The 26742-nt window shown below is 51.1% G+C and overlaps 1 protein-coding gene across 1 annotated transcript in view; it reads right to left on the bottom strand.

Moving 5' to 3' along the window:
* Window positions 1-9495: 9495 nt before the first annotated feature.
* The window catches only part of PTPRU (protein tyrosine phosphatase receptor type U), a 299318-nt gene continuing 282071 nt past the window's right edge, over window positions 9496-26742 (bottom strand). The window contains 3 exon segments of the mRNA XM_077837733.1: window positions 9496-10097; window positions 19146-19281; window positions 21780-21937. Coding sequence (XP_077693859.1) covers window positions 10035-10097; window positions 19146-19281; window positions 21780-21937 — 357 coding nt within the window. The 3' untranslated portion in view covers window positions 9496-10034.

Raw genomic sequence — 26742 nt, 5'->3', positions numbered from 1 at the left:
TCTTCTGCCATGGTTCCACTCGTGGTGGGAATCACAAGGACCAAGCCTTAGCTGTCAGTCAAAGTGCCCATCATCTGATTTACATCGTACCCATCATGTATTGCACTATTTCTCTTGGCGTTGGCCAGGAAGGAAGAACTAGTGCAATAACACTGCACTGCTATGACCCACCCACCCCCATCCTTCTCCAGGGAGCGCCTCCAGCAGGCTTTCCAAAGAGACAACATGAAACTTGTGAACAGGACTGAGGGCAATCAGGACAAGGTTTTATTTCAATTCAGGCTTTTAATGCAGGTACTAGGGTTATCCGAAATGGGGAGGCATCACTGGAGCGTCTGCTGTTCTGGCAGGGGTAAAGTGAATGCTCAGCCATTAGCAAATATCAGTTTGCATCAGGGTGGGAAGGCAGTGCAGAGAGATGGTCATGAAAGATTGTGAGTTGGAGTGATAAGGGACTGTGTTGTGCATCCGATGAAGTGAGCTGTAGCTCACGAAAGCTTATGCTCAAATAAATTGGTTAGTCTCTAACGTGCCACAAGTCCTCCTTTTCTTTTTGCGAATACAGACTAACACGGCTGTTACTCTGAAACCTGTGTTGTGAGTGTGGGTGTTAGGAGATGTGCCCTGGATGTGGCCAGGGAGGGGCAGGAGGTTGGGAAAACTGCATGGCTGTGTGCAGCAGTTCACCACAGTAGCTCTCCAGTTTGTTTTATTAAAGTTTTATTCCTTTCTCATTCCTTAGTTTGTTAGTTAAGGAACACCCAAGATTGTTACAGGTGGGCGGGGAAGAAAGACGTGATTGTGGTAGCCCTTGGAGCAAGAGATCATTAGGACTATGTGAAATAGTCCCAAAAAGCCAGGTATTTGGGGTGACAGCCTGGCCTCAACAGCAAATCTCCCACGCCTGACGTTTCTGCATTTTATTTTGCGTTTTCTAACTCAAGGCCACGGGGCAGATTATGAGCTGGGTTATCCCAGTGCCGAATCCAGGACTAGCGCCATAAACCTCCAGATTTACAACCTGCAGTGCTGAGAACTGACTCCTAGTGTAGCTCGGCCTGCCCAGAGACCTCAGTAGGGGCCCTCAAGAAGGAACAAACTTTGTCACCATTGTGGTGTGAACACCAAGGTGGTGACAGGGGGAGCACAGACACATAGGCAGGCTGCTCGAGTCATTGGGTTCTGCCAGGAATCGAAGCAGATTCAGTATCAAGAACACAGCCGTGCAGATGGACTGAGTGGGTTGCGCACTGGGATGCTGCTTCCACCTAAGTATCAAACTGTTTAAGAACACGATGGCTGCAGCGAAGCAAGAAGAATCAAAATGAGAGCCATGGAAAAGATGTGGTGTGTCACTGAACCCCACCCTATGGATGCAGTCAAGACTGGCCCAGACACTGGGTTAAACTCATCACCGGTATAGCTTCTTTGGCCTCAGTGGGCATACACTACACTACATTCTCCAAAGCGTTTTCCCAGCTACACAACTCAGCAGATAGTGTCTCCAACACCTTCCCATTCAACAGTTTTGCAACCCAATGGACATCAATGTTCCAAAATTTTCCCTGGGATTCAGTCTAAATTCCCTTTGCCTTATGTCATCCCATCGCTCCTAGTTCTACCCCTTGGCCCCGTGCAAGCCGCTCTCCCCCCTCCCATCTATCTGCTCCCTGTCCATATTTGTAGACTGTTCTCCTATGGTCCCATGGCCGCCCTTTGCCTGAGCTAGGCAGATCTGCTCCTTCACATCTTTGCTCACAGGCCAGTCGCCTCCAGCTACTAAATCATTCGTGTTGCTCTTTGCACATCTTTCGCTATGCCAATGCCCTTCCAGCAATGACAAGATCCGTGTCCAATCCGGCACTGCAAGGCGTGAAGCCACCCAAAGTTTGTAGCAAGCAGGCCCCTGGCAAGAGGGTTTGGTGCCATCCCATTGCTTCCGGAATACAAGTACAATTCAGCCGTTGAATGAAGAAGCTCTTAAGCATGGCGCACCAGTCAGTGTCTGCACGCCCTGCCTTCGCCACACTGAGCCTGGCGAGAACGCTGCCTGACTGCAATGGGCTTTGGATTCTGTGTGCCACCCAGCCTTTCCTCAGAGGGGAGGGGACAGGAATATGCGGCACATACTCTAAGGAAGCAAGAGCCCGCTCTCACCCCACCAATCCCATTGCTGAGGGGAATTTCATCTCTTCGAGGCTGCAGGTCAGGAGAAGTGGGGCTAGTACAAGGAGGGGCTGGCAGGGTTTTATGCTACGTCACCTTCTCCATCCTGCTGCTAGGGATTGGGGATGGAGCATTGGAGCTGGCTGCGAAATGATTTCTTTCCACTCACAAAAAATTCTGAGGAAAAAGAAAATGTTTCCATCTTGGGTAAAATATTTCTTTGGATTTTCGTCAAATAAACATATGGGTTTTTTTAATGAAAATGGATATTTTCTGCAACATTTTCCGTTTTTGTTGGAAAATAAATTCTCCATTTATAAAAAGCTTTGGCAGAAAATGTTCATTCAGTCTGAGCGAATGACCTCCAGCAAGGCTTTACCGCCAGCCATCAGAGGGCGCACTCTGTGGAGCGGTCCCTCCCCAGGTCTTGGTCAGTCAGAAAAGCCAATGTCCTGAGGATGTTTCCAAAACAAGGCCCTGAGCACTGGGATATGGATTAGGCTGCCAGAAGAGTTCAACTGGAACAAACACCTCTCAGGGATGGTCAAGCTCAGGGGTGGGCAAACTGCGGCCCGGGGGCCTCATCCTACCCTTTAGACGTTTTAATCTGGCCCTTGAGCTTCCAACAGGGAGTGGGGTTTGGGGCTTGCCTGGCTCCATGCGGCTCCCGGAAACAGCAGCCTGTCCCAGCCCTAGCTCCTAGGTGGAGGCACAGCCAGGCGGCTCCGCATGCTGCCCCTGTCCCAGGTGCCACCCCCACAGCTCCCATTGGCTGGGAACCATGGCCAATGGGAGCTGCAGGGGCACTGCCTGCAGTCGGGGAGCATGCCGAGCTGCCTGGCTGCACCTCCACATAAGAGCCAGAGGGGGAACATGCTGCTGCTTCTGGGAGCTGCTTGAGTAAGTGCCGCCTGGAGCATGCACCCGACACCCTACTGCACCCCAACCCCCTGCCCCAGCCCTGATCCCCCTCATGCCCTCCAAACCCCTCAGGCCCAGCCCGGAGCACCCTTCTGCACCCCCAACCCCTCATCCCCAGCCCCACCCCAAACCCCTGCCCCAGCCCGGAGCCCACTCCCACACCCTGAACTCCTCATTTCTGGCCCCATCCCAGAGCTCACACACCCAGCCAGAGCCCTCACCCCCTCCTGCACTCCAACCCCCCATTTCGTGAGCATTCATGGCCCGCCATACAATTTCCATACCCAGATGTGGCCCTCGGGCCAAAAAGTTTGCCCACCCATGGTTTAGCTAATACTTAGTCTTGCCTTGGGTGCAGGGGATCCTTCCAGTCCTACACTTCTATGATTCTATGAAGAGTTGCCGGATTTTCAGGGCCAGATATTTAGGTGGTGTAAATCAGCATCGCTCCACTGACTGCAATGCAGCCACGCCAATTTATTCAAGCTGTGGAGCTGGCCTTCAGTTCTGATTCCTCTCTGAAGAGATGAACTACAGAGAGGCTCCTGCAATGGTTGAATTTAGCATGGCATTTCCCATCCTAAGTCTAGGAGGCCCCACAAATACCATGCACAGTCCAATATGGTGGAGTAAGTGGTCCCGTTTGTGGTGGTTACTAGGGCTCAGGGAAGCTACAAAGACACAGAGTTAGCTTAGCTCAAGGCAAGTCATTTGACAGCCCGGGCAGAGCTATGGAATGGAGTGGATAGTAGAAGGGTTGACTGCACACTGGACCATAAAGCAGAGAAGGATTTTGGCATCTGATCTCTTCCCCCCAAGACAGTAATTCTGTCTTGGAGTGGAAGAGCCCAGCCTGGTCCTCGAGTCAAACTGGCAACCCCCCAGCTCTCTGAGCTTATGGTGGCAGATAGCACACTTGGATCCATTTGGCTGCTGCTTGTCATAGCCATTCGTGGCAGAAGGCTGGAGCGGAGCTGCTCAGTGGAGCACTGAACCCACACAGATCTGGGAATGGCAAAGTGGCTTTTTAACAGCTCACCTATGAGCACTGAAAACAAGCGACAGTTAAACCATCAGGTTCAGAGTAATTCCATTCCAAGCCCAAGTCAAACTGGCTGTCAGGGGCCCACAACCTGCTCCAAGTTAATACCTGCTGAGGGTAACAGAGAAACACAAAGGATTTGGGGGTCTAGAGATGGCAGCAATGGCTGAGCTATGGAGGAGACACCTTGCTGTACGTCAGCCCCAGAGTTGGAGGCTGCCTGGGCTGTGTCCTGCTAGAATGAAACGTTCTTCCAGTCCTGAGAGCAGGATGAAGTGGCCGCTGATGCCAACCCCCATCAATAGGTGGGATCAACCTAAACAGAAGCTGTAAAGTTTTGGCCACATCAATAATGTTCCATGGCAGGAGGTCAAGGGCATGCAGTGCTCTGACTTTGCCACAACTTTTATGACAAAGCTTCCTCTAAGGAGTTTGAGGTGCAAGTGGTGTTCTCGTCCATCCTCCCCATGGAAGGAAAAGGTCTGGGTAGAGACCGTTGAATCGTGGAAGTCAACGAATGGCTACGCAGGTGGTGTCGGAGAGAAGGCTTTGGATTCTTTCACCATTGGATGGTGTTCCAAGAAGGAGGAGTGCTAGGCAGAGACAGGCTCCACCTAACGAAGAGAGGGAAGAGCATTTTCGCAAACAGGCTGGCTAACTTAGTGAGGAGGGCTTTAAACTAGGTTCACCGGGGGAAGGAGACCAAAGCCCTGAGGTAAGTGGGGAAGTGGGATACTGGCATGAAGCATGAGCAGGAGCGTGTGAGAGGGGAGGGCTCCTGCCTCATACTGAGAAAGAGGGACGATCAGCGAGTTATCTCAAGTGCTATACACAAATGCACGAAGCCTGGGAAACAAGCAGGGAGAACCGGAAGTCCTGGCACAGTCAAGGAATTATGATGTGTTTGGAATAACAGAGACTTGGTGGGATAACTCACATGACTGGAGTACTGTCATGGATGGATATAAACTGTTCAGGAAGGACAGGCAGGGCAGAAAAGGTGGGAGAGTTGCATTGTATATAAGAGAGCAGTATAACTGCTCAGAGCTCTGATATAAAACTGCAGAAAAATCTGAGCGTCTCTGGATTAAGTTCAGAAGTGTGAGCAACAAGGGTGATGTCATGGTGGGAGTCTGCTATAGACCACCGGACCAGGGGGATGAGGTGGACGAGGCTTTCTTCCGGCAACTAATGGAAGTTACTAGATCGCAGGCCCTGGTTCTCATGGGAGACTTCAATCACCCTGATATCTGCTGGGAGAGCAATACAGCGGTGCACAGACAATCCAGGAAGTTTTCGGAACGTGTAGGGGACAATTTCCTGGTGCAAGTGCTGGAGGAACCAACTAGGGGCAGAGCTCTTCTCGACCTGCTGCTCACAAACCTGGAAGAATTAGTAGGGGAAGCAAAAGTGGCTGAGAACCTGGGAGGCAGCGACCATGAGATGATTGAGTTCAGGATCCTGACACAGGAAAGAAAGGAGAGCAGCAGAATATGGACCCTGGACTTCAGAAAAGCAGACTTTGACTCCCTCAGGGAACTGATGGGCAGATCCCCTGGGAGAATAACATGAAGGGGAAAGGAGTCCAGGAGAGCTGGCTGTATTTTAAAGAATCCTTATTGAGGTTACAGGGACCCAATGTGTAGAAAGAATAGTAAATATGGCAGGCGACCAGCTCGGCTTAACAGTGAAATCCTTGCTGATCTTAAACATAAAAAAGAAGCTTATAAGAAGTGGAAGACTGGATAAATGACCAGGGAAGAGTATAAAAATATTGCTCAGGCATGCAGGAGTGAAATCAGGAAGGCCAAATCACACTTGGAGTTGCAGCTCGCAAGAGATGTTAAGAATAAGAAGAAGGGTTTCTTCAGGTATGTTAGCAACAAGAAGAAAGTCAAGGAAAGTGTGGGCCCTTACTGAATGAGGGAGGCAACCTAGTGACAGAGGATGTGGAAAAAGCTAATGTACTCAATGCTTTTTTTGCCTCTGTCTTCACGAAGAAGGTCAGCTCCCAGACTACTGCACTGGGCAGCACAGCATGGGGAGGAGGTGACCAGCCCTCTGTGGAGAAAGAAGTGGTTCGGGACTATTTAGAAAAGCTAGATGAGCACAAGTCCATGGGGCCTGATGTGCTGCATCCGAGAGTGCTAAAGCAGTTGGTGGATGTGACTGCAGAGCCATTGGCCATTATCTTTGAAAACTCATGGCGATCGGGGGAGGTTCCGGATGACTGGAAAAAGGCTAATGTAGTGCCCATCTTTAAAAAAGGGAAGGAGGAGGATCCGGGGAACTACAGGACAGTCAGTCTCACCTCAGTCCCTGGAAAAATCATGGAGCAGGTCCTCAAGGAATCAATTCTGAAGCACTTAGAGGAGAGGAAAGTGATCAGGAACAGTCAGCATGGATTCACCAAGGGCAAGTCATGCCTGACTAATCTAATTGCCTTCTATGACGAGATAACTGGCTCTGTGGATGAGGGGAAAGCAGTGGATGTGTTGTTCCTTGACTTTACCACAGCTTTTGACACAGTCTCCCACAGTATTCTTGCCAGCAAGTTAAAGAAGGATGGGCTGGATGAATGGACTATAAGGTGGATAGAAAGCTGGCTAGATTGTCAGGCTCAACGGGTAGTGATCAATGGCTCCATGTCTAGTTGGCAGTGGAGTGTCCCAAGGGTCGGTCCTTGGGCCGGTTTTGTTCAATATCTTCATTAATGATCTGGAGGATGGCATGGATTGCACCCTCAGCAAGTTTGCAGATGACACTAAACTGGGAGGAGAGGCAGATACCCTAGAGGGTAGGGATAGGATACAGAGGGACCTAGACAAATTTGAGGATTGGGCCAAAAGAAATCTGATGAGGTTCAACAAGGACAAGTGCAGAGTCTTGCACTTAGGATGGAAGAATCCCATGCACAGCTACAGACTAGGGACCGAATGGCTCGGCAGCAGTTCTGCAGAAAAAGACCTAGGGGTTACAGTGGACGAGAAGCTGGATATGAGTCAACAGTGTGCCGCTGTTGCCAAGAAGGCCAATGGCATTTTGGGATGTATAAGTAGGGCATTGCCAGCAGATTGAGGGAAGTGATCGTTTCCCTCTATTCGATATTGGTGAGGCCTCATCTGGAGTACTGTGTCCAGTTTTGGGCCCCTCACTACAAGAAGGATGTGGAAAAATTGGAAAGAGTCCAGTGGAGGGCAACAAAAATGATTAGGGGACTGGAATACATGAGTTATGAGGAGAGGCTGAGGGAACTGGGATTGTTTTGTCTGCGAAAGAGAAGAATGAGGGGGGATTTGATAGTTGCTTTCAACTACCTGAAAGGGGGTTCCAAAGAGGATGGATCTAGACTGTTTTGAGTGGTAGCAGATGACAGAACAAGGAATAATGGTCTCAAGTTGCAGTGGGGGAGGTTTAGGTTGGATATTAGGAAAAACTTTTTCACTAGGAGGGTGGTGAAGCACTGGAATGCGTGACCTAGGGAGGTGGTGGAATCTTCTTTCTTGGAAGTTTTTAAGGTCAGTCGTGACAAAGCCCTGGCTGGGATGATTTAGTTGGGGATTGGTCCTGCTTTGAGCAGGGGGTTGGACTAGATGACCTCCTGAGGTCCCTTCCAACCCTGATATTCTATTATTCTATTCTATGATTCTATGATTCCCTTCCCACCGCAACTCACCTCATCTCTGCCCTTCCCCACCAGCTCCCTGCTGTCTGGGACAGCTGCAGTTGCCATCCATGTGCTAGCTACTCCTCCAGATCCCACCCGTGCCTACCCAGCTGCCCTATGAATTAGACCCCAAGTCTATTCTTACCGGTCTGGATAGATCAGGGGTGGGCAAACTTTTTGGCCTGAGGGACGCATCTGGGTATGGAAATTGTATGGTGGGCCATGAATGCCCGGTGGGGGAGGCGGACTCTATGGGGTGTAGCATGGGAGGGCTCTATAAGGGATGTTACCAATGTGGGAGGAGGACAAGGGGTATGGCGCCGGTGTGATTGTGTGTGGGACTATACAGGGGCGGTAACAGGGACTCCTCAGGGCCCTGCGGGCAGTGACACCAAGGCAGCCGTACCAGGGACCATCAGAGGCAGAAGCACCCTAGCTTCTGGGCAGTTCTGAGGCTCTCGAGGGTGGGGCCGTAGGAGACCGGGAGGGGATTGGGCACGCTGCTGCGTGGGTGGCAGGGGGGTTCTGATCCTGGAAACAGCACGGTGAAGTCGCGCCTGCGCAATGTGGCTCTGCGTGCCGGAAGATGGTGCTCATCAAGGGAATTGTGAGGCTGGGGAGTGCCGGGCAGGCAGAGCAGGACAAGCCCCCAACCCTGCTTCCCAGCAGGAGCTTGAGAGCTGGATAAGAACATCTGATGGGCCAAAAGCGGCCCAAGGGCCATAGTTTGCCCACCCCGGGATAGATTCTGCTCCTATTTCAGAGCCGAGAAACCTGCCCTGGTAACGGGACTTGCTAGAAGTATCACTTGGGTTGATCTAGATTTACCGGGGTGTAACTGCCTGCAGCCTCAGGGCTGCGATTGCAATGGAATTTCTCTGCATTTACCATAGTAGATTTTGGCCCACTGGCTTCATAAGGAATTACTCTGATTTACACCAGCTGTAACTGAGTGCAGGATCTGGCCACTCCGTGGGGTTCCCCTGGATTTACCTGGCTCTCACCTGCGGGTTGTATTTGACTGTCCCGACTGAAATATTTTGGCCTTACTTCTGAGGCACCCACTGCTTCCAGCTGTGGCTCCCCACCCCAGACCTATTCCCACGTGCCTCCTGGTGCTGGCAACACTGACTCAGCCCATTTCGAAGGGCCCTTCCTGCTTAGTCGCCGACTGCTGGTGGCCACTGAATGAGGCAGCAGCCAGTGGCAAGGCGGCTGGTTCCAGGAGACCGTGAAACAACACACACAGAAGGCCAAGATGACCAGGTGATTATAGTCATCTCAACTTTTGGGCACCCAGTTTGCGACACCTTGAAAGGACCGGATTTCCGGGAAGGGCTGAGAACTAGCCCTCTGAAAATCAGATGCCTTTAACGTACCTTGTTGTGGGCACCCAAAAAGACTGAGGCACCCAAAATCACTTGGCCACTTCAGAAAACCTTGGCAGGATAGCTTAGGCTGGGTGTGAGCACTGGACAGGAGCAGCCGTTATGCCCCTGCAAAATGTTACCCAACCTGGATTCCCCCATTCCCACATCTGCTCTGGGAACACACACAAATAAAATAGGACACTCAGGAAGTTGGCATCCATTAGCAAACATCAAACTCATGATTACAACGGAGACTGGAAATGACACAACTCGCTTTAGTGTCTTCACTCCAACGTGGCTTGTGTCTCCACAGAGGCTAAAGCCTGCAGATGACCTTCTGGGTGCCTCTGAAAAGCTGCTTAGACTTAAAATAAAATTAAAAAAACCCAACTACGGTTGTTTCCATAAATCCTTTGTAACCATCACTGAGAAACAGGCTGGAATTACTCTTTTTTCCCTTCCCACTTTGCCTCTTCTTTCGCCTTGATCTGCTCTGTGCGTTGAATGTGTCCACAGGTGTCCACGGGTGAAGTCCCCTTGCTCACCCTTGTATGTTTCACAGTCCTGGCTGTCATGGAGGCATCACTGTGGTAATGGAGCAAGTGCTGGCAACCAACCTGTATAAGCTCTGTCTCCTGATGTGAGTGGAAAGAGGGCCTGGGAGATGGAGAGCAGGAGGATAAAGATCTAACATGGCCGACATTGCCCCACGTTCTGCCTTTTGTTTTTCATTATTGTATTTTTTTGATTCTGACCATTATTATTTTTCCCCCTCTCGCCAGTTGCACTAGCTCAAAGTCTGAGTGCAAAATGCATGTTTGGCATGAACCCTAAACAGACATTTGCTTTCCATCTTCCGGGCACGATGCTATCTTGTCTCCAGTGATTCCAGGTATTCCAGTGCTATGTCGTAGCAGAATTGATACTGCTCCTTTAAGAAGAAGAAAAAAAGAAATGCGTGAAGAGCTGAAGTAAAGAGCTGCCCAGCATAAGCCACTTGTACTGCGCAAGAGGTTTTATTGGTCTTAGAAGCCTATGAATAGAGCAGAGCAGGAACCAGACTTTGCAGTTTCACAATTTTGAAATTTCTGTGGCTCCAAAATAGAAGGAAAACAAGAAATTTCTAAATTTCCTGCAAAATGAAATTTTGGGGAAAAAAATGCTTCAGGTCTATCGAAATCTTCTGTTCCAATTTTGACTTTTCCCCATTAATTAATTCTATTATATTACTTAAAAAATTAAATGAAAGGTCAATTCAAAATGGAGAATCAAAATGTTCTGTTTTCAATAGGTTCAAACGCGATACTTCAACCTTATAGAAATGCTTTTTTCCATTTTTCTTCCCCAAAGAATGTTCATCATTGGTGACACGTTTCCACAAAACATTTCATGTTTGACAAAACTGGTATTTTCCAATGGGAAAACATTCCTTCCGAGCCTTTCCAACCAGCTCTGCGTATGCTGCGCGCTCTCAGCTATGAACTACCTACCTACATAGATCTAGATAGTGCTTTTGGGGAACACTTTCGTAACATTACTATAGGTGGTGGACCTAGGGGTGCTGGGGGTGCTTCTGCACCCTCTGGCTTGAAGGGGTTTCCATCATATACAGGGGTTACAGTTTGGTTCAATGCTTCTCAGCACCCCACTATACAAATTGTTCCAGCCCCCCTGAACATTACCTGTTCATGAAAAAATAAATGCATTTGAAACTGGTAAAAGGTGCCTGGGGACAGATCTGGGGACTAAGGTCCTGGATTATCCAGCCTGGGCAATGGAAGCACAAGCATCCTACAAATAATCTGATCAATGCAGCTTAACCCTGACTCAGAAGACCTATATCTAGGGAAGAAAGGCGAATTCAGTCTCCGCGGTCCATTCATTTCTCAGCCTCCCCACCAAGACTGCCAACAAGGGAGCCAATTAATGCCAATTGTGGGGGGGCCAGGTTGCCACATGGAATTGGTTTCTCATTAGTGTCAATGGTAGCCCCCACCCGAGACAGGACGAGACACTAGGTCAGCCAGGCGCGGGGGTCTCTGCTGCATCTGCTACACATCCGAGCCCACCCTTCCATGTACAAAGCAGGTGACTGCATGTGCCAACGGATGGGTGCATATATAAGCCCCACTAAGGCAGCTTAAGGGCCCGATCCTGGAAAACTGGCGTCGGGGAGTCTTACCGTTCACATTCAAGGAAGTGAGCCTGAAACAAACTGCTCCCTGCAGCAAAGACTTACAACCTTCCTCTCAGTGCAATGGCTTGGATGCCTGCACCGTGAGCACAGCTGAGTCATTACAGCTCCCTTGGTACAGGTACAGTTAATTGTTGCCTGCACCAGTCTGGGTTTAGTGGGAGCAATTAAAGTACCCTTGTCTGCATATATTTTGTGGCCACGACTTAGGTCCTGTGTGAAAATTTCCCCTGGCTAGAATTGCTACCCTGTGCATTGATTTTTCTATATTTAGAAGACATACAGGATCTTATTTTCCCATTAGAGGAAGGGCTAAAAATAATGAGTTCCTCTGAATGGGAGGATTTGTATATATTTATTTAGCTAGGCCCTAAAGTTTACAAGAATCATTCTGCCCTGGACATCTTGCACTCTAAGAGCACGGTTGTGCATGAATGCGCCAAGTAAGGCATCAACCCATGGCGATAGAGCAGCCCTGGTGCCTTTAACAGAATGAGCCCTTTTTCCGCTAGCAGAGCATGTGTCCATCGACTTCTCTGGTTCCCAACCCCATTAGGGACTCATCACTCAATCAGAGGGCGTCAGAGCTTGAATCATAGAATCACAGAATATCAGGGTTGGAAGGGACCTCAGGAGGTCATCTAGTCCAACCCCCTGCTCAAAACAGGACCAACCCCAACTAAATCATCCCAGCCAGGGCTTTGTCAAGCTGGGCCTTAAAAACCTCTAAGGACGGAGATTCCACCACCTCCCTAGGTAACCCATTCCAGTGCTTCACCACCCTCCTAGTGAAATAGTTTTTACTAATATCCAACCTAAACCTCCCCCACTGCAACTTGAGACCATTCCTCCTGTTCTGTCATCTGCCACCACTGAGAACAGCCGAGCTCCATCCTCTTTGGAACCCCCCTTCAGGTATTTGAAGGCTGCTATCAAATCCCCACTCACTCTTCTCTTCTGCAGACTAAATAACCCCAGTTCCCTCAGCCTCTCCTCGTAAGTCATATATCCCGGCCCCCTAATACTTTTTGTTGCCCTCCGCTGGACTCTCTCCAATTTGTCCACATCCCTTCTGTAGTGGGGGGACCAAAACTGGACGCAATACATCACAAGCAGATGATAGCTGTAACTTCGGGAGGGGGATGAGCCTCGGGACGCTCTCAGAGCAACGAGGATCCTGTTCGCATGCAATTTCCTTTGCAAACACAAAGACAGGAGGGGGCACAAAATCCCATGCACAGGAAATCTATGTGAGAGTGCTAAGTGCTTCTAAAGCAGAATCCTCCAGTGAGCTCTGTGGGAAGCATCAGTGGGCCTACAAAAAGAATTAAATTAGCCGTGTGGAGGGGTGGGTACCACTAGGCTGGCCCAGGTATGGGGGTGTCTTAGAATCATAGACTTTCAGGGTTGGAAGGAACCTCAGGAGGTCATCTAGTCCAACCCCCTGCTCAAAGCAGGACCAACCCCCAATTTTTGGCCCAAATCCTTAAATGGCCCCCTCAAGGATTGAACTCACAACCCTGGGTTTAGCAGGCCAATGCTCAAACCACTGAGCTATTCCTCCCTCCTTGAGGGGGAGGGGGATCTAGGGGAAGGAAATCAAAGAGAGGAGGCAGCCGCAGAGATTAAAACCACAGAATGCTTTTGGATTAAGGAAAGGGATTGTTTCCTTTTATAATAATGTCAAAATAAACCCCCACAGGCAGCCAGCGGGGGGGGGGGGGGGGGGGGGGGGGAAGGCCCACCAGGATCCGCAGCTGGTCTGAAGTGGAGCAGACCCCCTGACTTCAGAGAGGCTACCCCCATTTACCCCAGTGGGAGATCTGGCCCACAGTGGCTCCATGAGATTCAGTTTCCTGGAGTAGACATTTCAGGTTCATTTAAGGCTGGGAAAAGATTGTGTTCTGATCCGAAATGCTGCTTTTTGGTAATACCTTTGCAATTTAGCCCAATGGGCTTGACGACTTCATGCCTGTCAACTGCACCTTTTTATTACTTATTCTCCCCCCGCCCAATCATGGTTTAATTCCTAATGCAAAGCACATCCCTCCCAAAGCCATTTCAGTTTTAAAGCAAGGGATTTTATAATCCAGGCAATGCAAACACGCTAGCCACCTTGCTTTGAAAAATGCAACGAACCACTTGGATTCCTCTCACAAAGTGATAAAACCCCCAGCTTGACCCCTATGTAGCTCTCACCCCAACCAGCTGTAGGTAGGTTGGCAACTGTCTAATGGCACAAAACCGAACACCCCTTCCCTGAGGCCCTGCCCCTGCTCGCTCAATTTCCCCCATCCTCACTCACTTTCACCAGGCTGGGGCAGGGGATTGGGGTGCAGGAGGGGGGTAAGGCCGGGGATGAGGGGTTTGGGGTGTGGAAGAGGGCTCTGGCTGGGGTACGGGGTTGGGGTGAGGCGGGGGGTGAGGACTCCAGCTGGGGGTGCAGGCTCTGGGTGGGGCTGGGGATGAGGGGTTTAGGATGCAGGAGGGGGCTCCGGGCTGGGGCCGAGGGTTTGGAGGGGGTGCGGTTCTGGCTGGGGCTGTGGGCTCTGGGCTGGGGCCAGGGATGAGGGATCTGGGGTGCAGGAGGGGGCTCTGGGCTGGGGCAGGGGGTTGGGGTGTGTGTGGGGGTGCGGGCTCTGGGAGGGAGTTTGGGTGTGGGAGGGGCTCCAGGCTGGGGGTGCGGGCTCTGGGGTGGGGCCCGGGATGAGGGATCTGGGGTGCAGGAGGGGGCTCTGGGCTGGAGCAGGAGGTTGGGGTGTGGGAGGGGGTGCGGGGTCCTGGTGGCACTTACCGCAGCTCCCAAGTCCCTGCAGACCCTAGGCACATGGGTGGCCAGGGAGGCTCCGCGTGCTGCCCTTGCGCCTGCAGGTTCCCGGCCAATGAGAGCTGCGGAGCTGGCCCTCAGGGCGGGGGCAGGGCATGGAGCCTCCCTGGCCACCCATGCATCTAGGGGCCACAGGGACCTGGCGGCCGCTTCCGAGAACCACACGGAGCTAGGGCAGGTAAGGAGCCTGCCTTAGTCCTGGGCCGCTGCTGACCGGACTTTTAATGGCCCGGTCAGTACCCTTTTCGACCCTTGCAGCAAGGTCATGCTGGTGGGGCATGCAATGCTCTCTTCAAAATGGCATCCTCCATGTCTAACACTGAACAAACACACATCTGGTTTTATAACAGTACCAGACAAGGGCAAACCATTTAAAAACAGGACTCTCTTGCTTAAAACTGGACCAATGGCCTGCAATTCAACAGGGCCAAAGAAAACCTCCAAGAATGCAGTTGTTGTGGAGGACAAGACTTACCTTGGCTGCTCTTTACTCTGTAGTGAACTGGGTACAGTGAAGGTGAGAAACTGAGGGGACTGGCTAGAGACAAGCAAATCATGGCCGAGTGCTAGCTCAAGGGTGTCTACTCTGCTGTGGCCAGAGGTGTGGCCACAGACCCATGTAGACACACCCAAGCCGTCTTGGAGCTGGCTAGTGCCAATAACAGCAGTGAGGCTGCAGCAGCACGGGACCTGGACAAGTCTGCCTGGGACCCTGGATACATACTGGAGTGGCTAACCCCCACGGCCGCAGCTTCACTGCTGTTGTGACTGGAGCTAGCTCGGGTGTGTCTACATGGGCCAAAGCCACATCTCTGGTTGCTAAGGTTGCCAACTGTCTAATCACACAAACCCAAACACCCTTGCCCCACCCCTGCACCAAGGACCCATCCCTGCACCTTCTCCGAGGCCCCACCCCAGTCACTCCATTTCCCCTCCTTCCATCACTCATTCTCCCCCACCCTCACTTGCTTTCACCGGGCTGGGGCAGGGGGTTAGGGTGCGGGCTTTGGAGTATGGGTGGGGGCTGAGCCTGGGGAAGGGGGTTGGGGTGCACGAGGGGGCTCTGGGCTGGGGGTTGGGGTGTAGGAGGGGGTGCGGGCTCTGGGAGGGAGTTTGGGTGCAGGAGGGGACTCAGGGCTGGGGCAGGGGATTGGGGTGCAGGAGGGGGCTTGGGGTGCTGGCTGTGGGATGGGGCTCAGGACTGGGGCAGAGGTTTGGGGTGTGGAAAGGAGTGAGGGCTCTGGCCAGGAGGTGCTTACCTCAGGTGGCTCCTGGTTGACGGTGCAGTGGGGCTAAGGCAGACTCCCTGCCTGCCCTGGCCCCGCGCTGCTCCCAAAAATGGCCGGCACATACCTATGGCCCCTGGGGAGGACAGGGGGCTCTGCGCACTGCCTCTGCTTGCAGGCACCACCCCCAAAGCTCCCACTGGCCATAGTTCCCGGCCAATGGGAACTGCGGAGTTGGTGCTGAGGGCAGGGGCAATGCGCAGAGATGCTTTGCCACCTCGCCTGCCCACTAGGGCCCACAGGGATGTGCTCTGTGAAGTGTTCCCCTCCTAACCTACAGCCAGTCACACCGAAACCACCAGTGCCCTCCTTAGAGCAGCTTTAAACCCACCAAGCTGATCCCCGTCACAGAATTCGGAGCTGAGGATTCCAGCAGGGGAAAGGCCCCAGGTGTGAGCTACCTGCACCAGCTCCCAGGGTAATACATCCTGCATGGCTTTGTATGAGAGCCCAGACAGTGGGATATGGATGTCAAGGGCACAAAACCCCATGGCCACATGCTGCTCGTCTTACTCCACTCCACCTTCACCCAGCCTGCTCAGGTCACACGGCACTCTCAGCAATGTCTGCTGAGGACTGGACGGCAGAAGGGAGGCCTCTGCCTGCCGCCCAGCCACACCACAGGCTGGCAGAAACAAAGGATCCACAAAGGGCACAGGAGAGATCTGGAAAGAGACCAATGGTCAGGCTGGAGAGGGGAAGAGCTATGGTGAAGCCTGGTTGTTGTGTGAGTTGTAGCCCAATGCCAACAACAAAGTTCTTAGGGTTGAAGGCCAGAAGGGACCATAAGAACATCTAGTCTGACCTCCTGTATAGAAAAGGCCACTCCATTTCACCCATCTACCCCTGCGTTGAGCCCAATCACTTGGGTTTGGCTAAAGCATCTTCCAGAAAGGCATCGGGTCTTGATTTGCAGACTTCAAACGATGGAGAATCCACCACTTCCTTTGGGAGTCTGTGCCAGTGGTTGATCACCCTCACTGTTAAAAAAATTGTACCTTACTTCTAAATGGAATTTGTCTGGCTTCAGTTTCCACCCATTGGTTCTTGTTCTGCCCTTCTCGGCTAGATTAACGAGCCCTGTAATATTGGTATTTGCTCCCTGAGAAGGTCCTGATATGCGGTAAAGTCCCCTCTCAATCTTCTCTTTGATAAACTAAACAGGTTGAGCTCTCACTGTCAGGCATTTTTCCAGACTTCAAATCATTTTGGTGGCTCTTTTTTGCACTCCCCCCTTCAAATTTTCCACACCCTTTTAAAACTGTGGACACTAGAACTGTATGCAGTTTCAGCATCGGCGTTACCAATGCCATGTGCAGATATAAAATCACTGCCCTACTCCTACACGTCCAAGGATCGCATCAGCCTTTTTTGCCACAGCATTGCACTGAGAGCTCACGGTGAGTTACTTATGACCCCCTCAACCCTTTGCAGTCACTGCTTTTCGGATACAGCCATCCATTCTGTAGGTGCAGATGGCGTTCCTTGTTCCAGATGGCCAACTTTACATCTGGCTGAATTAAAACACATTTTGTTTGAACAGGCCCAGTTTACCAAGCAATTCAGATCGCTCTGTAGGACTGCCTGTCCTCAACTTTGTTTATTGCTCTGCTTATCTTTGCATCATCCGCAAATTTTATCAGCAGTGATTTCGCTTGATCACTCCCCACTGACAGCTACGTCTTGAGATCTGTCAATTAGCCAGTTCTTACTCCATTTAACATATGCTTTACTGACATTGGATAGTGCTAATTTTTCAATCAGAACATTAATGTGGGGGGAGGGCTACCTCAGTGGTTTGAGCATTGGCCTGTTAAACCCAGGGTTGTGAGTTCAATCCTTGAGGGGGCCATTTAGGGATCTGGGGCAAAAATTGGAGATTGGTCCTACTTTGAGCAGGCGGTTGGACTAGATGACCTCCTGAGGTCCCTTCCAACCCTGATATTCTATGATTCTAGAGTAAGTCAAAGGCCATATAAGAGTCTAAGTACATTACATCTATGCAGTTACCTTCATCAATCAAACTCATAATCACCTCAAAGAATGAAACCAAGACCTATTTTCCATAAAACCATATTGGCTGGTATTAATTATATTCCTCTCCTTTAATTCTTTACTAACTGAATCCCGTATCAATTTTTCCATTATTTTGCCTGGAACTGATGTCAAGCTAGTCAGTCTACAGCTATCCGGGTCATTCCACTTGCTCGTTTTGAATATTGGCACATTAGCACTCTTCCAGGTTTCTGGAGCTTCCCCGGTATTCCCAGACTTATTTAAAATTAACATCAGATATCTCCAGAGCCAACTCTTTTAGGACTCTTGGGTGAAAGTTATCCAAGCCTGCTTCTTTAAAAATGTTTATCCCTAGCAGATGTCTTTCAACATCCTTCTTGGTTACCAATGGACTGGAAATCATTCTCCTCCCCGAGACATCATTTTCATGTGCCAAAAACACATCAACATGCTTCTTTCTGAATACAGAAGAGAAATATTTACTGAACACATCTGCCTTTTCTGCATCATGATTAACAGTTTTACCATCTCCATCTAGTAATGGGCCTAAATCATTGTTAGGATTTCTTTTGTTCCTACACAGGAGTAGTTAGGTTGTCTTTAGCATGTGGTGTGTACGCAATGGGTTCTGGTGCTTGGAGATAGAAAAGGCAAGGCCACCACAGGCAAACGCAACCCACTGCAGGCCCTGTTGTCCCTGGCAGGATGTGAGTGACTCTTCCCACTGAAGTGTAGAGGAGTCCCTCGTATCCCGCCCAGGAGACGGGTGGGCAGAGAACTGAGCCCCAGTGTCCTGTGTGGATCTGTCACAGCAAGGCCTTCATGGGTGTGGCTCTCATTGGAGCACTGCAGGTGGGATCATGTGGGACGACGTCCTTGTTAAGCACCATCATCCTGCGCACAATGGCGTGGGAGCAGGGTGGAGGGGTGCAGTCACCACTGGCCCCACTGTGAGGATCAGGTCGCCACACTGGGTGGGTGACAGGTCTGCTCTGGTATGGCAACTCCAACGCAGAGCAGTGCCAGACGCAGCAGGCTCAGCCCTAGGGGCCTCCCAGCCCATTCTCCAGTCTCCGTTCACGTAGATCTGCACTCCCTGAGTTTAGGGTATGAACTAACCCATGGGGAAACTCTGCTGAAACCACCAGTTGCACATGGTGTCCATCTGACAGTGTGCGCAACAGGCAAATGCCATCAGAACAAGGAGACCAACGGACCACGGGGCTTGGCAGGGAGCCTGAGACCAGAAAATGCTCCACAGGGCTGCCCCCCTTTGCTCCTCAGCCAGGACCCCTACTGCTCCTAACCCGCAGGAACAGCTGGAATCATACCTAGTGAATTAACTACAAACCACCACCCCTTTGTTAATCAGGGGACGAGCCCAGCAATGATACTACGAGGTCATTGCCTCAGACTCTGGGACGCACCCAAGTCACGTTCAGCAAGTGGCTGGGGCAAGGGAAGGAGGTGCCAGGCTGAGACGAATACATCCACGTTGGCTTGGTGTTTGTGCCTCCTGGCTCCCCGGTCCAGGCTGGATTAACTGGGTCCCAGTGTGCCTTGACACACAGCAGGACTTTCTGATACACAGCAGCAGGTCAAGCGGGAGGCAGGCAGAAGGGACAGGAGATGTGGGGGGCGTCGTTCAGCACTTACCAAGGTCTCGACCATATTTGGCTTGTAGTTGCGGAGGGTCTTTGCAGCATAGAAAACATCCACCAAGTTGTGACACTTGATCATCTCCAGGATCATGGTAGAGGCACAGAATGTGCCGCTCCGACCACCCCCATTCCTAGAGGGAGACATACACGGAGTCAGTCAGTGGAGAGCCAGCGCACAAGGAGACTCACAGAGTAGTTGCCCCAAGAACAGCCCCACTAAACAGCAAACCAGCTGCAATGGCTGGTCCCTTTCCCTGGTGCCTTTCTCCTGAGGATCTGCTAGTGTTTGACAGGCTTTAGTGAATTAAGCTCCGTGATACTGGGAGGTAGGAAGTGGGGCATGGAGAAGCAAATGCCAGTGCTTTCAACTTGGGGGCCTTGAGAAGTGGCTTGATATTCAGATCGCAGCGAGAGCTGCCAGCATGCAATCCCTCTGAAAATCAGGCCAGTTCCATTCAGGGTGACTAGTTGCAGGCACCCAGGTGTGCACCAGCACTTGCTGCAGCAGATAATACCTTCCCCTTTTCAGTAATAAAAGACGAGCTACTGTCCGAGTGAGGAGTTGGAGAAGCAAGTCAGGGAGCAAATGGATTCATTAGAGCCACACGTCGCCAGGACCGGCCGGACACCCCGGAACTCCAAAGGATGAAATTGCTGAGCTACGGACCAAACGATGCAATAGGCTCCTGTACCAGAGGGCTGGTGGGTAGCCAGGGTTGTAGCTAGTTTAATAAAAGATATGAAGAGTGGTCCTGGCAATTTCAGAGGCATGAACCTTCCTTCAGGCCTGCTGACCTTGTTTCCAAATTACCACAGTGTCTGAGCCCCTCATAATCTTTAATGTCTGAATCCTCAGGATGCCTCCTATGAGGTAGGATGGTGCTGTTATCCCCAGGGGATGGGAAACGGAGGCACAGAGACTAAGTGACTTTACCAAGTCTGGGGTATAGCAGGGAGTTGAACCCAGGCCAGCACTATAACCATGGACCATCCTGCCTCATCATCCTCCTGTTCTCCCTGCCATGGGCCTGTTAAGGAAGTTAAGTAGCTCTGGTGAGCGAGGCCAAGTATCGTCATGATCAGAACCTGACTCAGATGGAAGACAAGGGCTAGGAATTTTCATTCTGGCAGGGGGTTAGCAGTGGGGGACCCCTGGGATCTGTGGTAGGAGCCTCTCATTGAGACGAGGGACCTCACTTTGCTGTCTCTGGCATATCGGAATGAATTTGAAGGTGGTTTCTTCCAGGAGCTGTTCACACTGCACGTTTCCTGGCTGGGCCTGCTCCCTAGAACTCATGGATGGTGGTCTCGGTTTTCCCTCTGCCAGGTCGGGCCTGACTGAACCTCTCACAAAGCAAAGCTGTGACCTGACATCGCCCCACTGTGATAATGACGTTCTTCTAACTCCGAACTGAGCAAACTGGTTCAAATGTGGTGGGACAATCATTCCAAGGCTGTGGCCCCAAACACCAAGACTCGTCAGAGGCACTACCACGAGAACGGCTGGGGTCTTGCAGCTCATCGGGCCTGGACTCAGAGCACTGGGTTCAATTCCTGTCTCTGCCACAACTTCCTATGTAACTGGGGCATGTTCCTTTCTCTCTCCATGTCTCCGGTCCCCCTGTGTAAAATGGGGTGGATGATCCTGTTCTTCCCCCGCTTTATCTGTGATGTCTATTTGGGGTAGCGGCTGCCCTCAGAACCAAGTGTATCGCTCACGTCCCATCGTTCTGCTTAGCGCCAAAAGCTACTGGGTACACCCTTCCTCCCCCTGCAAACGCATCAGCCTTGCCAGAGACACCGGCCTCTGATTTATGAGCCTCCACACCCTCCTCCTTGCCTTGCTCCCTCTCTTACCTCCCGGTCTTCATCTCCTCAGAGCTCTGAGGGGGCGGAGAGCCGTATTTTACAAAGGACGCTCTCAAATTATACTTAGGTTAATGAAGACGGATGAGGTTGTAATTAATTTTTGATTAAAAGCTTGCCTGCTGTCCCTGTCGATTTGAAAACTCTTTATGCCCAGTGTCTGTGTGCGCGCACGCCTGTATGCGTGCAAATGGATGGAGGACGGTTGAGAGCACTCATAGAGTGCGAGCTCAGTAACCAGCCCTGCTGGAGAGCACATCACTGCAATCACTCAGCTGCTGCCTGCATCCCCTTCTCCTGAAAAGCCCAGCAGGCTCCCGGGACCCTGCGCAGCGGCTGGGATTGCTGCTCAACCCCACCGTGACAGGAGCAGCTTCCACTCTGGGTGCAGCGGGCCTGGACCTCAGCTGGTGTCCACTGAGCTCAACGGATTGACACTGATTTCCACCAGCTGAGCTCCTAGCCCAGTGAGGTCAGAGCTTTGGGCAAGTGTTTTTAAATGCCTCAAAACTCACCACAGGGATCAGAGGAAATCCAAGATGGCAGCTGCCAGGTCCCTGCTTGGCGCTGCGTGTGCACAGAACTGCATCAACGGTGGCTTGCTTAAATACAGACTTCACGCCCAGGAGGGCCCTTGGGCAGCACTAAGGGCTGGTGGGCTGATGGGGGTCGCTCCCCTCTAGCCCTTTGGGCACGTGGGCTGGCGGGAGCCGCTGGCCACCAGCCCAGGTGAGCAGGCTGTTGTTCTCTGGGGGCTACTCACAAGCAGTGCACGATTGTCCTCCCATTGCCGCTTTCCTCCTGCCACTTCTCCACTTGGGCCAGCAGGTGCAGGAACGACTTCTTGGAGTCTGGCGTGTCCCTGTACGCTGACCACCTCAGGTACTGGAAATGCCGGACCATCAGGTGCCCTTCCTGCAACTAGAAGAGGCCCATTAGTGTGTGAGTATGGCCCCCTCCTAGATGCCCTGCTGGAGGGTCTGGTGGGGGCAAGGGGCGACTCAGGACTTGTTAATGCTTGTGGAAGGGAGGCTTCACATGGGCAGCGCATAGGCAAGTGTCCATCCACCCACCTTTCCCGAATCTCTTGCTATTCAGTCATCTCCCCAGCACCTCTCCTAGTGTATCTCAACCCTGATTTGCACTGCCCTGGCCATTCCAGTCACAACCCACCAAACACAACTGCAGCTCTGACAATGCACCTCAACCTAATCTGTACCACCCCTTGCTATCCCTGTCCTGGGCTCCCTGCAATGCCAATGCACCTCAACCTAACCTGTAGCCCCGCCGCTAGCCCCATCCTGGACTCCCCACATAATGCACCTCAGTCCTGCCGTGTACTTGGCTGAGAGCACCTACACTTAATCATGCTTTGTTCACTGCAAACCTCTTGAAACAAGGCCATCCAGCCAGGGGGCGGAGAATGGTAAGAATGATCTTTAATACCCTAGTAATCTAGTTAGCTTTGCAACCTAATGCAGTTAGAAGGCTCTGGGAGAAGATGGATTTATATGCACAAAGCTAAGTAAGCCTGGGCTTTAGCCAGATGGATGTGGGGCTCAGTTCTGACTCGGAAGATGAAAATATTCTGGGAATGAAGCCTGGCTTGTGCAATGAAACACCAGGCCCAGCGCTCCACTTGGGATTGCTGTTTTCAGCCACAACTGTGCGGGGAGTTGAGGCGGGCGGGTGAAAGGGAAGGGAGAGAGAAATCTAAGGCAGGTTGTTGGATTCCCAGCAAACAGCACTGGATCTCTCGGGCTAGGATCCTAGATACCCAGGTGGGATGGAAGCAGGCACCTGCTCTTAATTCTAAAATCAGCGGGGCCAGAGATTTCCCAATCCCAGTGCCCTGCAATACGGCAGTACAGGCTGATCTCACGTTTACCTCCCAAAGGACGGCACAGTGCTTGGCAAAATCAGATCAACGCACGGTGCGCAGGGCTCGCTTTGCTCCTGCTGATGTACACACAGGGCCCAATTCTGCTCCCTCTTACACAGATGTGAAGCTGAAACAACACCACTGACTTCGGGATTTACACCAACGGCCAGGAGAGGATAATTTAGCCCACTAAGAACTGACTCTCATTCTCCTATCACACTGTGAGCAGCTTCACGTTCACACACATACACCCCCCCTCACAAGCATACCCACACACATGGGTCCCAGTATCACACACACCACACAGAGCAGCATCACAATCATACACAGCCAATACCATACCTAGCTCAGCTTCACAGTTACATGTGCCCCTCTCACACACACTTTAGACATAACATTACCTGGAGCAGCACACACAACTACACCCTCACACAGTGCATTGCCACACGCACTCTCTCCCACTCTACACAGCAGCCCCCGGCAACCACCCTCAGACACACAGCAGCAGCCACACAGACTGATTTGATTCTCTAGTGTAAACGCTTTCCCATTAAAGCAGCCCAGGCAGGACTGCAGAGTTCTGGGGTTTGAAACAGCTTCGTCTAATTCATGATACAACTTTCCAAATCCCAGATAATCTGGGGAAGAGGCGACAATTCAGGAGGTCCTTTCTGCTGTCTGGATTGAAGATCCTAGCTCCTCATTCACCTGGGTTGCTTGTAAGTTCCAGAGAGGATCTGATGTTGACTTCCACGCTGTGACACCCTGACACCCCAATATTCACCATTGTCGTGTAATTAGGATATGTTTTGTACAAAGTATACCTTGTGAGGTATCATCCTAAAAGTCTGGATCTGCTAGACATTAATATCTCGTTGGAGTGTATGTGCTATCGTCGTATGCGAAGTTATGAAGTTTGGCTCTGTGTGTGTTACTGAAACACATTGTGAGGGTGAAAACACCCACAAGCAGCCTTCAGGTACAACAGTCAAAAAGCCAAACAATGTTGGTGGCTTGCTGAGGAAATGCACACAAGCACAAGGATTCATAGAATCACAGAAGATTAGGGTTGGAAGAGACCTCAGAAGGTCATCTAGTCCAACCCCCTGCTCAAGGCAGGACCAACCCCAACTAAATCATCCCAGCCAGGGTTTTGTCAAGCCAGGCCTTAAAAACCTCTAAGGATGGAGATTCCACCACCGCCCTAGGTAACCCATTCCAGTGCTTCACCACGCTCCTAGTGAAATAGTGTTTCCTAATATCCAACCTAGACCTCCCCCACTGCAACTTGAGACCATTGCTCCTTGTTCTGTCATCCGCCACCCCAGGAACTATGCACAACAGAAACCTCTCAGAGATAGCACTACACAATGGGAACTGTTTGACAGAGCAAAAGAGCTTTCCAGAAAGTGGGAAGAAGATATAAAAGGGGGGAAATGACATCATGAGAGTACCTCACTCTCCCTACAACAACACACCTGGAAACATCTGAGGAACAAAGACTGAACTGGGGGAAGTGATGGTCCCAAGCTAAGAGATTTCTTGCCTGTGTATGAAAACCTGGGAAATCCGAGCTGCAAAGCAAAGGCAGCTTGTGCCTCAAGAATCTGCCAGCCTGTTTATCACTCAGGGTGAGAATCTGCTAATTCATATCCTACCTATCTAGTGTGTTAAGATCAGTTTGTGGTTTTGTTTATTTACTAGGTAATCTGCTTTGATCTGTTTTGCTATCCCTTATAATCACTTAAAATCTATCCTTTTTTAGTTAATAAACTTATTTTATATTTTAATCCAAACCAGTGTGCGTTTGACTAAGGAGCCTGGGGAAAATCTCAGCTTGGTTACCACAAGTGTGCATGGTCCTCTTCACGTCAAGGGAGAGGCGGACCCGGTGTTACACCCATATACTGGCCAGATTGGACCAGGGCAGGACAGTATTGCTCTGGGGTCCGAGGCTGGCAGGCTGGCAGTTAGAGAGCCCACATGTGACTGCAGCTCGGTGTGTCCTCACCCATGTGAATGCTAGGGAAAGTGCAAGCTTGGAGGGCTTTGCAACTTGTCACAGCAGCACAGTGTGAGAGGAAGTCCAGGCTGGTAGGTCAGAGGGCTCAGTGGTACCCCAGTTCCAGGTGGCAACCTGGGGGGAACCAATCACACATGCCATTTACCTTCCCTCGCTGGTCAGTTTTCACTGCTAATGACCTGCCTGCAGTTATTCTGGAAGTCACCTGCCAGACAGGTGCTGGTGGGGAGTGGACATTTTGCTGGCATATGGTACCCATTAAAAATAGCCCCTGGGGCTACAGCAAAGGAAGGAGTCTGAGGGTCAGGGGCTGTCTCTGTGCTGATTCAGTTATGCAGGACAGCAAGCGGAGAAATCAAAATGCAACTGAAGCACCCAAGCCCGTCAGGCAGGCTCAGCTCTGACATTAAAGTTAGAGGCTAAATGAGGTCTGGGCTTGCTCCAAACCATTGTTAAGTGCTAGCGACGGGCAGAGCTCTAAATTATTCCATTCAGACATGCTCTGGAAAGCATGGATGCTTCCCTGAAATTTATCCAGACTTCTTGGGTCTGAGATTTAGGACAGAAATCTGGCCAGAACAGGCCTCCTTACAGGATCTCAACCTTTCCACTTCCAGGTGGATTCCAGAAATGCAAGGGGGAAAGTGAAAAATATTGAGGAGAGGGGGAAAAAGGGGAGCAAACGTCTTCAGGTGGCAAAAATTAAAAGGGTTAGGATCCATTCTGAGGTGTGGTCAAAGGTCCTGCTCAGTTCTCCTATGAACTGCCAGACCAGATTGATCCTACGGCCATTTAACGCACTAGCCTGTCTCCAGCCATGGCCAGTACTAGACGCTTTGGAGGAAAGTGCAAGAAACCACATAATGCGCAATTATGGAATAATCTCCACACAGGGGAAGGTTCATCCTAAATCCTGGTAGTTCCCCCATCACGAATTTTAACGTAGCCATAGGTAAATCTTGCTCTATGTAGGTCTATGATAAGTATATCTGGCTCTCACCTAGAGCTTTTCATCAGAAGATCTCAAAGCACTTTACAAAGGAGGTTATCATTATTATCCCCATTTTGCAGAAGGGGAAACTGAGGCACAGGGCTGTGACGTGACTTACCTAAAGTCCCCCAGCAGGCCAGTGGAGAGCCAGGAGCAGAACTCGGACCTCGTGAGTCCCACCTTATCCACTAAGCAACAATGCTTCCCTTAGTAGCAGCCACAGGGTCTTCTGCCTGTCCATCCACTGACCTCTTCTGTCTGACTCTGGTGCGCCAATCAGCATAGTGCCTGGGCATGTGATGCCAGCTCTGCCATGTCTACTCTAGATTAGTTCTGAACCTTTGTTGAGGTAAAACCCCTTCCTTGGAGAACCCCTCCCCCCCACAACCACACACAGTGTGTACCCAATCCAAGGAGCAACGCACGTGGAGTGAAAAACTCCCTCCTGACCGCCAGAAAGGGAAACTCCGTGCTGGCCAACAGCTCTTTCACGTATCAGACTCCAGACAGCCAGGTAGGGATGGCAAAGATTTCTCCTGCTTCACCTCAACACTTCTCCCGGGATCACGCCCCGCCTGCCAACTGCTCTGTCCAGTGACCTCACACAGAGCACAAGGGCTAGTGTTATGGGAACCTCTGGCTAGTTTAAAGATTCCACTCCTGCCCCCTCTTTGTGGCCTGCTCTCCCAGTTAAATACACCCATTCATCTCAATCTCCTCTCAGGAAGGTCCTGTCCCTCCCCCACTTCCATTCCTTGCCCTTCATGTCACTGTATTTTCCTTCACGTAAGGGTGACCAGAACTGGCCAAGGTGCACTGTGAAAGCGACA

Source organism: Eretmochelys imbricata, chromosome 19 (assembly GCF_965152235.1).
Source record: "Eretmochelys imbricata isolate rEreImb1 chromosome 19, rEreImb1.hap1, whole genome shotgun sequence".
Classification (NCBI taxonomy): domain Eukaryota; kingdom Metazoa; phylum Chordata; order Testudines; family Cheloniidae; genus Eretmochelys; species Eretmochelys imbricata.
Note: the sequence above shows the minus strand (reverse complement) of the source record. Positions and strands in the feature narration are given on the sequence as shown.